At 32.6% G+C, this 12894-nt stretch overlaps 1 protein-coding gene and 1 pseudogene across 1 annotated transcript; one reads left to right on the top strand and one right to left on the bottom strand.

Annotated features, from left to right (window-relative positions):
• Positions 1-4241: 4241 nt before the first annotated feature.
• On the bottom strand, positions 4242-7137 carry LOC149062887 (uncharacterized; annotated as a pseudogene).
• A 515-nt stretch (positions 7138-7652) lies between these two features.
• On the top strand, positions 7653-8318 carry LOC107172466 (uncharacterized). The gene has a single exon (XM_015522754.2). The coding sequence runs from the start codon at positions 7653-7655 to the stop codon at positions 8316-8318; it is 666 nt and encodes a 221-aa protein (XP_015378240.2).
• Positions 8319-12894: the final 4576 nt, after the last annotated feature.

Raw genomic sequence — 12894 nt, 5'->3', positions numbered from 1 at the left:
GTCTATTAGAAGATAGTAAGTTGATTTAATTTTAATCGATTTATAATTTTCATTTTAAATATTTTAAATTTTAAATTTTAATATTATGTTTATATTGTATCCAACATGATTGAAATAAGTAGTGTGATTTTTTTTTTTAAATAACTGTTTCTATTCAATTTTCCGATTGTCTAAAAAAATGCTGTTAGTTATAATCAGGGTTCGGGACTTATGGCACTTAAAAGCACTATAATAAGCGCTAAAATATGCACTTAAAAATTAATAAATATGCATTTAATATATTTATTATTTTATTAATACCTAATTATAAATTTTTTATGAATATTGGGGTTTGCATTGGTATAGCAGATGGATCCATTGTCTAATTTGGACCTGACGAGAGATCTATATAAGTTGATTAATATATTACTTTCAGCTCCCCATTCAGCATGACTCAACGTTTTTAAGATGTTGATACTTTTGGTTGTGATTATTTTGGTCTTACTTATATGAGGTTTCCAAGTAAGTCTGCTATCAAAAATCAAACCTAGAATTTTTATGTTGTTTACAAAAGGCACACCCTGTGTTTCCCAAAAATAACTTTGGTTTTGAACTTTGTTTCTTTTTGGTAAACATTATAAATTTACGTTTTTTCTGGTGAGAAAATAAAACCTGAGTGGGAAGCACCACTTGGACAGATCGTTTAACCAATCTTGGAGTTGACGAGTCATTGATTTAATGTGCCATAAAATGCCTTTGAGATAAATATGTGTGTCATCGGAAAACATAATTGATTTTACAGGATGTGAAATTTCATCAGTTAAGTTGTTGATTGCAGCTTGAAAAAGTAGAATGCTAAGGGGGGATCCTTGTGGGACTCCGTTCTCGAGATCAAATTTATCTGACATGTGTTCATTTATTCTTACTTGGAAGGAACGTTCTTTAAGAAAACTTGTTATAAATTGTAACATTTGTCCATTAATGTGCCATTTGCTCAGTAGATTTAAGACTCTATGTCGACAGACTGTGTCATAAAAGCTTTCTGAAGGTCTAGACTAATAATGAGTATCATGGTTTGTTTGTTGGCATAAGATTCTAGTATTTCCGTTTCAATTTTAATATGGCAATCTGAAGTGGAGTGAAATTTCCTAAATCCGTGCTGGTTTGAAGATAAAAGAATGAATCTTTGTACATACCAATTAAGCCTGTTATAAATTATTTTTTCAAGTGTTTTGCTCAGGTTGCATAAGACAGAAATAGGAAGATATCCTGAAGGTTTATGTCTGTCTTGCACTTTCTTAGGAGTAGGGGTAATGCTAGCGTTTTTCCATGATGATGGTATAATACCGGACAACCAAACATTGTTGTACAACTAGAGGAGTAAGCTTTTACCTTTTATGGAGATGTTCTGGAGAAATAAGTACGGTATGGTCCACAACTGTTATTTTTTTTCCTCCTATGCTAGAGTTAAGTTCTGACATTGTGATAGGATCGTTGAGAATAGAACCTTGACTTGTTGTTGTTGTGAGGTTCGGTAAGGTAATCAATTCTTAAGTTTCTTTAAATTTCAAAAAATCTGGATTCAAGCTAGAGTTGCTACTGTTAGAGTAAAAAACTGTCCTATTTGATTGGTTATCTCTTTAGGATCTATATAAACGGTTTGCCCTACCAACAGTGTTTTAATTTGTGTAAAAGGAACTCCTTTTAATGTTTTAATTTTATTCCACATTATGGTTGGGGAAATATGACTGTATAAGCTACATGTAAAATTTTTCCATGACTTTTTTTTCGATTTTAATGAAGTATCTGACTAGCACTTTGTTTTTTTTTAAATTGCATAAAATATTGTAGGTCTAAAGTTTGTTTGTATCTGTTAAAGGCAGTCTTTTTTTTCCGTATAACTTGTTTGATAGTTTTATTCTACCAAAGGACTGGATGTCTCTTTCCAGAGTAACTAATGAATATTTTATAATTATAAAATATAAAATACACTAATTAATTATTATCGGATATTCTCTGTCGATTATAGCAAGTCGTAAGTCGATTTAATTTTAAATAATTATATAATTTTACACGATTTATAATATGCATCTTAAATATATTTAAATGTTTATCTTATGTTTATATTATATTGAACATTTTGATTTTTTTTTTAAATAACTGCATTCAATTTTCCGAGTTTCTAAAAAAAAAAAGCTTTTAGTTATAATCTATTATAATCAAATATCATCTTTAAACTAGGTACGCATTTATAATGTTTAATTCTATGCGTGGCCTGATAGTAGACATAAAAGTAAGAATATGTTATAACTATGAACTCTGTTCCAAATTGCAGAGTTCAAAATATTATTCTACCCTTATTAATATGTTTAGAAATTTATATTCTACCGAAAAACTTGATATTCCATTGGTATAAGTGTAATAATGCATGAAATGCCTATAAAATTAAGGAGACTTCCTTATTATAATGAGCACAAACATCGAAAAATAAGTATGTACAGAATGTCAGTAGCAAATTATTAAAAAAAGACTCACTTTTAGTCGTTTTGATGGCACCCCCAATAAAGATTCCTTGTAGTTTATTAGGATTGTAACTTAAAATATGATCCATGAATCAGCACAAACGAAATCTTTAGTAGTTATAATTTTTAGTCTAGAGGTGGGATGCTAGGAAATTGAATTTTTTTAAATTATTATTTTGTAAACTAAGTGCAATCAACCGGTACTACAGCTATTGAAATCTGTTACTGTTACATTCCGTTATGGAAAAGAACCCATATCTTTATATGTGATAGTGGCCATTTATGTTTATCTTCTAATTTAATACGAGTTTTAGTGAAACAAACACTATTATGAACTAAATATTTTAATTTTGTTCATATTTATTTGCTGTAATTAACTAATAAATTATGAATAACCTAATCTTAAATTGTTTATATCAATCGAATACTTATACCGTAAACCTAAATTCAAATCATGCGTTTGCTTGACTTCCATCGTTTGATCGTTGTAAAATTCTACGAAATTAAATGTTTTGTAGAAGGTCATATTAGGTCAGTAGTATGTATTTGTATGTTCACAGCCAGCTTTTACACGTTAAAAAAAATTGTTCAAGGATAAATGTTCCGCTCCGAGATCACCGATTTACCGCGTAACACAATACGGTGATTACACAAAATTGTCCGTCTGTTTGCACTATTTTTTTTATTAAATGTTCCGTTTTTTTTTTAATTTTTCAATCAAATATTGATAATTTTATAAATATAATATTTCAAGTAAAGAACACAAATTATTTAATAAACTTTTTTTATAAAAATTTAAAAAAAACTGAAAGTCTAATAAAAAAAATAGTTGATGCGGTAAATATTTTTGTGCAAGGTGTAAATAGACGGACAATTTTGTGCAATCACCGTATTGTGTTACGCGGTAAATCGGTGTTCTCGGAGTGGAACATTTCTCCTTGAACAATTTTTTTTCCGCGTAAAAGCTGGCTGTGAACATACAAATACATACTACTCAATTGTTTACCGTAAATATTATGTTTTCTGTTATAACCAGGTCAATTTTTAGTTTGAATTGTATTATTTAAAGCTATTTTATAGCTATTATATAAATAATTATTCGTATTATATTTTGTCTAACGTTGTTTAAATGCCCTTTGTAGTTTTACCACCATGTATTATTTGATTTGTTATTCTGCTTTTATATTTTTATAACGTAATTATTATTATTCTTATTGTTCATACGACACCGCCGTCACATCACTCTCAGTACCGCTCTTGTGTGAATAATTGTCAATCAACGAATCCGCTGCTTCATCGCCGGAGCCATCACCATGGTCGTGTGAGACTGCGCCTCCCATGGGGGGAGGATGTTTATCCCCCCGCGATTTCGCGCCATTCATGGCACTACCGATTGGCACAAGTGCACGTCGGGTGTGAACTTTACGCACACGTCTTCCCCCCACTGCCACCCAGGGCTATCCAAAATTCCGAAAGCGATACTAACGCTCTGGGTGGCCGAATTTCGTTAAGGCTTCTACAATTATTTGCAGCATAAATTAATTTCAAACATGTTGTTATACGAATATTATTATTTCTCTTTTATATTATGTTAAATACATATTTTTGAAGAAATAAAATACGTAATATTACAGTGCATGCAATTTATTTATACAAATTTATAAATATAAAATATAAATGTTATATTATTACACAAAAAATAATAAATAATAAATAAAAATACTTAAGTTTTATACAATATTAATTGTCATCGTCATCGTCACTTGAACTATCGTCGGGATTTATGGTAAGAATGATGGGTTCCATAATTTCATCACTTATCCCTTCCTTTACCAAGTCTTTGTCTTGAATTTTTGCACAATGTTCACCGCATTTTGCCCAATTTTCTTTCGTCACCCCATCTATGGCATTATTGACCAACACTTCTACGTCCGCCATTTTGAAGGAATGATTTTTTTAGCGACTTCTACCTTGATTTGTGCCCAAATCATTTCAATAGGGTTATACTGGCAATGATATGATAGTAGTCTCACCACTTCATGACCCATTTGTAAAGCTCTCCCGTCTAATTTATATATTTTTTCTTTTGGCATCGACAGTTTCACTTTTTCCCGTAGTTCACACAATGTTTCTTCGAGAGAAAATTGTATTGATTTTTCTTGTAGCCATTTTTGAACATCTGCCTTTCTAGTATTAGTCTTAGGGTAGTCTTCAGCTAACATTGAATGATATGAGGCATTGTCCATGACTATAATACACGGTTCCTCCAAATTACCTAACATTTCAATGAACCATTTTTTGAACACTGTGGCGTTCATCTGTGAATGATAGTCTTCCGAACTACCCGACTTGCACCGAAATACCAGTTTGGAATTTTGAAAAAAACCAAATGACGGTGACCCAGCATGGTACACAATGATTCTACCACCTTTCCCTATGGGTACCTTGAGTCCTTCAGTGTTATCTGAATTTTGCTAAATGTACCCACCGGTATGGTTTTGGTTCACCCACGTCTCATCCAGATACACAACTGGTCTAGAATCGTTATTACGTCTAAACGCATTCATCTTTCTTAAAAATTTTACTCGAGAAGCAACAATGTCATTTCGTTCCATTAAAAATTTACGTCCATCATTACACTTTTTGTATTTAAAATCTAAATTTTTTAAAAGAACTTTCATGGACGATTTTTAACCCGGGTAGTTGGTTTTTTCGTGCATTGCTGCTAATATTTTTGAACTTGTAGGAAATTCATGATTGTGGTAGAAACTATGAACGGTTCCCCTAACAACTTCGTTGTCAAAATCATCTAGATTAGTAGCATACTTTACTCGTTTATAACTTTTTCTAGGCAGGGATGGACAAATTACCAAAAAAAAAGTAATTAAGTAGAGGGTCCGTCATCTTCTTCTAATTTTTTTCCTTCTGCACAAATTTTCTTGACACTAGCAACGCTTACACCACATGCTTCGGCAGTTACTTCACGAGTTTTACGGAAAAAAATAACGAATTCAGGAATATTTTTGTCAATAGCCAATATTACACTAAAATACACCCTTAGTAACGTTGCCGTCGCGGCTCATTTTTCGCTGGCCGTACTATAGTTCTTCGATTAATTGTCGTTTAAGAGCTAGGGTTTTTTGATCAATTGGCACGTATTGAACTCGAAGTTCAGAAACATTAGAGTTCCTACAATATTATGTTGTTAGTAAAGTATTTTTTATCACGCCAGCATCGAAAATTAAGTTTTCCATAACGTTTAAAGCGTTGAAAAACGACCTTTTTCCGTCCACCTGGTGTAAAGTGCATAGAACCCCAAAGTGACGGGTGGTAAAGTGGAAATTTAAAAATGTACTGAGTGGTAATGTGAAAATGCCAAAAAGTACTAAGCGTATTACGCTTGCTCAACCCGGTACTGAAATCAATACCACGGTCTTAACAAAACATACATTTTTGCAGGTCGCATCTCCTATTTTTTCACGTCATCTCTAAAGATCCGTTCTGTGTTTCCAATAATACCCTTCACTTTGACCTTAATTTACCCATCGTTACTGAATTAGTCATGTTTCACTATAAATGATATAATAGCAAGCTGATCCATAATCTAACTTCCCTTGTCGTCCAACCATCACGGAAAATCCCCATAAAAACTAAAAAGACAATTGTGTCGTGACCTGCTAATCTAAAAAATTGCATTACTACTATTCTTGCATAAAGTGTTTAACAAATAAGTTTATAAACCTGATTATAACTTAAGTTCGTTATACCAAAATAAAATAATACTTCTTTCATGAAATAGGTATCGTTGCATAGATATCTGCATTATCTTTCTACCTATTTATATATCGCATAGGTATTAATATGTTGTCAACTAAATTATTTCTAATATTTTATAGCTGCGCCTAAATTGCATTTCATAAGTACGTAATTTTTGTGTTTTTTTTTTACATTGCATTAAATACTTGTGTGAAATCTCGGACGAAAAGTCAGAGGACAAAAATTCCATTTAAAAAAAATTCCAAGACACATTTTTATTGTCAGATTAAAAGTCCAAAAATATAAATTATTATTTATAAAAACAAAAACATTTTTAAATAATTATTTATTTATTTCATTTGATAATTATTTCTTCTAACATTATATTTTCTTAATATTTATAGAAACATAGATCGATAATAATTAAAAATAAATTTGTTTTTCTTAAGCAATGACATACAAGACTTAAAAATTCTTCTATATTGTCAATTCATACTTAGTATTTTTTATTTATTATATTCGGCATCAACAACGAGGTTATTAGCCATCGTTACATTTTTTTGAAATTTGCATTAATTGCTTATCAATTGATGCAGTCCTGTTGTGTTGACAAAATTAAAATTTCGTTGTTCGTCTCAGGAGTGCTAGCATCTCGTATAGTGCCTCCGGAAGTTACAGTTCGAAGAACCTTTCAATGAATTGTCGACATTTTGTCAGTATATGCATGACTGTAATGATTGTTCCACACATCGGGCATGATGGGGGGGGGGGCTTCATTGTTCATGAGGTATCTGTGAGTCATGCGGGTGTGGCCTATTCATAGGCTAGGCGGACGAGTATTACCTCGTCCCTTCTGGACATCTCGAATGGTTTGTGCCATGATAATATAGATGGTTTTATCTCTCTGAACTTATTGTTGTTACATTTAGCCCAGAAGTTTTGCAGTTTTGCTATTCATCCATGTACTTGAATTTGGTTGATTTTATCAAGTCTCGGTCAGATAATATGTGGGGACATACTTCGAAAGCGAAGGTACCTTTTGTGTCTTTTGCTTTTAGGCCAGCTTCTTCGTTACTTATTATACCGACGTGTCCCGTGATCCGTGCAAGCGATATACTGATTTTGCATTCATTGAGTCTTATTCCTGCGCTCGTCAGGGTACGACGTGTGTACTGTACATTAGTGTCTTATCTTATTATTTACCCACTGTTCTAAATTTTAAAATAATAATGTCTAATTTCGGAAGACGAAATTGTTTGTTCTGAGTGCGATAGCAAATTTAATTTCACTTGTGGAGGTCTAAATACGCTATCTTTCCAAAAACTTTAAAAAAATACAAGAACCAGATGGGTCTGCAACGTATGTAAATATAAATGGGATATCTCAAAGAAAAATATGGATATCAAATCAACAGATTTCACATTACAAGACCTGGCTAATTCAGTTAAATTTATGGGTGAAAAATTCGATGATTTCAACGGTACTGTAAACAAATTACTTGAAGAAATGAAAGAAATACGTAAAGAGAACACACAACTTTATGAAAACAATAAGAGGCTTTTTCAAGATATTGAGAATCTCAAATATCGATTAGATAGCATTGAACAAAATAATCTTAATTCAACAATAAAAATATTTGGTATACCTAAGGTAACCAATGAGAAATGTATAGATACAGTGACAAAACTTGCGACACTATTAAACACAGTCATAACCGTAGAGGAAGCTTATCGCGTTCATATTACGGTGAATGGTGAACATAAAATTATAGCCTGTCTTGCAAAGCCGGGTATGAAACATGTCATAATCACTAACTGTAAACAAAATAAAACATTAAATTTATCCAACATTAATCCCGAGTGGTTTAATGATAAACGACTATATATAAATCAACATCTCACTAAACATATAAGTCAATTACACGGTAAAGCCAGAGCCACAGCAAAAGAAAAAGGTTACAAATACATATGGATCAACCAGGACGCAGATATTTTAATCAGAAAAGACGAAAATACAAAGGTACGAAAAATTTTTACTGAACAAGATCTTCTCCTGCTTTAATATCTCTCCGATAAATATAACTTTAGATTAATAATTAACATGTTCTAATGAAACCCAATTGCTTGTACTACAATCACCGTATAGTTATTATCTATTTTATTTTGTTATTAATGATTATTCCACACTATATTTACGTAGACATTGGATCAATTTGTATCCACCATTCATTATTTAATTCAATTTATATATAATATATATATACTACCACACTAATATAACTTTATCTAAAACAGAAATAACCATATCTTTATATCACAGTTATGGCTCATAACGATATATTATTTAATTATTTTCTATCAAAACAATACCTAAATGATAAAATATACGTTCACGAATTAAAAAACAAAATAAATAACATAGACACAAGTTTTAATTTAAACAACATGAATATCGATAGTATAAATAAACACATAACTGACTTATCTTGTCTAATTAAAGTAATCGGAAATCATGTTCATATTATCTCATTATCTGAAGCATGGCTAAATAAACATTTTGATAAAAAGTTCGTATTTCTAAATAATTACCAAATAATCCATACAAATAATAACATTAACAAAAGTGACGGAGTTGTTCTGTTCATTAGAAACGATTGCATATTTACACGCAAAGAAGTAATATTCTCCGAAGCTAACTGTGTAATAACAAATACAAAAATAAACGAGCACAATTACTGTATAATATCATTATACAGATCCCCAAATGGTAATGGAAACATCTTTTTAGAACAGTTACAAGATCTTCTACTTAAATTAATACATGATAACAAGAATATGAACATAGTTTTCTGTGGTGACATAAATATTAACTTACTAAACAATGATAATCTGACTAATAATTACATTAGTTTAATGTCACTGTTTGGGCCGCCGGCTATTTACTAGCATTTGGCCGGACGACTACTTGAAGATGTGGTGTTCGGATTTGGACGGGATAGGTGACCGAATAAATATAAATAATAATACATGTAAATAATATAAATAACAAAACAACGGTATATTGAAAGGCACGACTAGCGTGCATACGTCGGCTTGTGAAGACGTCTCTCCCCAAGCTCAACTCAAAACAATAATAATAGGTAACAGTGATAATAATAACAACAATTATTACCGGACGGCACATGCGCCGCGGCAGGGCAGTGTATCGGCGGCGACGGTGGCTGTTATCAACTGCGGCTGTAACGACGTCGATGGTAAGCAGGTGAACGGGGGGTGACGGTGGCGACGATCAGCAACAACAGCCGGGCGACGTCGACCAATGACGTGATTAGGTTGAATCGATGGACCGGATTACGTAACTCGTCCTCACCGGCGACAACGGCGATGTCCATATATTATATGGATATATCGAATATACGAGACACCGATGCACAAAAACGCGTAGCCACTCGCGACTAATAATACGCGAGCGAGATAACAATATAATATGCGCGTATGCACTTACGGTCGAATTGACGGCTTAGACGGCACACGCGTTCTTGCGCGATTGAAATAATAATATATTTATATATGCGTAAACACCGGCGACGAACACGCGACAACAAGCAACGGTCGCGCAACAGACAACCGCTCGACTATATACTTTTCGACGTCGAGGACGGAAACAACGGCATCGGGAACACAATTGCGTGAAATGACGCGACAACGAATTAAACTAACGTGCGAGATAAATGTAACGGTAATAATCGCACCACGAGGTTGTCGCTAAACGGCACTAAAACAACGGCCGGACGTGACCAACTGCTCGTATGGAGCGTACGGCAAAGACAAAAAAATAGGTCGCTGGCGGCGGCTCGGCCGGAGTCCGGCATCTGCGCCGTCTTGCGGACCGGTTGCAAATGCCGTGATAAAAACGGCGGCAATTTCGAACAGTCACACTATGGATTTACCTCATTTGTTAACTCTCCTACTCGTGTCTGGGATGGGGGTGAATCGTGCATTGACCACATATTCATAAACACAATATCTAACTTCAATATTGATAATGCTGTCATATTAGAATCAACAATCACAGATCATTTTTCTTCATTTATTCAAATTACCCCTAATAATATTTCAAAAAATAAAAGTAAAAAAACTATAAATGAATCAGATTTGTATAAATCATTCAACAAAAACACCTTTAAATCGCTAATAAAAAAGGTACAATGGCAAAATATGCTTAATCTAACTTCTTCTGATAAAACAATTGAATCTTATACTAATATACAGTAGAAAAGGCGTATAATAATTCAACCCGAAATGGCATATTTAAAATAAAACCATGGATTAAAACTCAAATACTGAATAGCATAAGAGAAAGAGATATATTACACGCCCAGTCGAGGATAAACCCTTACAATTTACAATTAAAGGAAAAATTTAAAAAATGTAGAAATTATTTAAATAGTGCCATCAAAAAAGCTAAATTTGATTTTTACGGTGAAAAAATTAAAAAATGTAATAACGACCCCAAATTGATTTGGAAAACTATTAAAGAAAACACACAAGGTAATCCGAATACTAAAATTAAAACGTTACATATTATAGATATAAATAATACTACATACACAAATAAAACGCAACCTTTTAAAATAGCATAATATTTTGCGAATATAACCTCAAAAAGTGCAAACAATTACATTAATACAACCGAAAGTTCCGTAGAAAATATAGATCCATCAGGATATCACGGCTAATCCTGACCTTTGTTCGATTTTCGATGCGTCAGAATATATCTGTATGTGTTGCGGGCAAGATTGCAGCAGTTCGCAATGAAGACCATTATAAATATTATTATCTGTAGTATTTTTGTTGTGTAATGATAGACTTAGGTGTATTATATTTTTATTAAAGCGCCAAGGGAGTACGTTTAATACAGTGCTTAGAATTTTATTGTTGATTAAGGTTTCGTTTTTTATAATGAAATTTTGTTGTCTTTCATATAGTGGTCTGAGATGAGATGAATTAATTGGCTTTGCCTGGTAGATTTTTTCGAATGTTATTAGATCGCCTATGTTATTATTATTTTTTAAATTTTTTAAATTTTCTAAATGCCTTCTTATTTTCTTTCGCTATATTGTCGCATTCTGCGTTCAACCATGGAACGGTTGATCTTATTCTTTTGTATTGTGTTTTACCTATTGCTGAGTGAGTGGTGAGAATTAAAGCATTGGTAAATGTTGCAATATCGTCATTAATATTAAAGAGAAAAGGTTGCTATTATTATTACTTAATTTTAAAATGAAAGTCTAGCAATGAAACTGTTGAATACCGTTTTCTATAATAACTAATTTATTATTATTATTGTATATATTTTTCTAGGAACTTTAGGTACGTATATTTTTATTTGGATTATTAATATTTTATTTTGTTTGAGATTTAAATATTGTATTTGTATTAATAATTTCATAAATCAGCTCCAATGTCAGGTTGTTATACCCAAATAAAATGAATTATCTTTCTATCTATTTGCGCGATCGATAAACATAGAGGCGGCGCGACAAAAAAATAAAAAAAATAGTTGGTACCTGTAGCGGTCCGGGACGAATGCCGCGTGGTAGTTGTGTCGGGATGGGGAAAAAAAATAATAAACTAACACGATTCGATTTGTGGTGGTGTCGACCGTTTATTTTCGAGTGTAAACAAAAAAATAAACATTCGTAAATCACAGTACCGCGTGAATGTGTAACACACACGGGGGTATCCGAAACGTGAAAAGAACTCTCGCTCAAGAGTTTCGGTTATTGTTTTGGTAGTGGCTGTTCCGAGCGGATATGCTTCGGTCCATCTACTAAATAAGTCCGTGGCGACCAGTAAATATTGTTTTCCCCTACTCGTACATGGGTAGGGGCCCATCTATGCTAACTACCTCCCAAGGGTGTCGAGGTGTTTTGGTGGTTGTAACGAGCCCTTCTAGGATTGTCAAGAAGTTGAATGGAATAATCAACACTTGATGTTTTTTGAATAATATTTTATTTATTACAAGTCCAATAATTAATAATATTGAAAAAATGACTAAGTTCAATTAATTTATTTAATGGTAATAACGAGATGTGACTTCTAGTGTGTTCAGCTTCCAGTCGCTAGTCGTTGGTAAGTTCGTCTGACTATCGTACGGTCTACGAGCTCCTCTCGTAGAGAAATCCCTAGTCCCTACTCCAGTGGTCATATCTATGTTACGTAACTCTCATGGCCATATATGGTGCGTGTGACTTGTGGTTACAGTTAACCGGATGTTCCTTATATAAAACATTGTAACACGATCTCCATAAAACACACAATTCCTGCGTGACCTATTTATATATAATATATTATAGAATATTTATATGAGTAGTGAGATATATAGTGTCAGATGTATTATGACTATTATTAGCACTACGCCGCTGCTCTCCAGCATTATTATTATGATATTACTACCAGGGACTCATAAGTATTTATAGATAAAGTCACAGCTCGTTACACCTCACCGCTAAAAAAAAGGTTTTTGTAGGGCTATAACATCATAGAACTACAAAAAGCTTAAAATTCATTGTTACAATTTCAATAATATGACTAGATATCAAACTATCCAGTTTACAAAGTTTACAATTATTGTT

This window comes from Diuraphis noxia, unplaced genomic scaffold (assembly GCF_037042655.1).
Source record: "Diuraphis noxia isolate RWA-SAM2 unplaced genomic scaffold, SU_Dnox_SAM2 contig0001, whole genome shotgun sequence".
Lineage (NCBI taxonomy): Eukaryota > Metazoa > Arthropoda > Insecta > Hemiptera > Aphididae > Diuraphis > Diuraphis noxia.
Note: the sequence above shows the minus strand (reverse complement) of the source record. Positions and strands in the feature narration are given on the sequence as shown.

Coding starts and splice junctions, on each gene's coding strand:
- LOC107172466 (XM_015522754.2), top strand. CDS start 7,653: ATGGATATCAAATCAACAGATTTCACATTACAAGACCTGGCTAATTCA.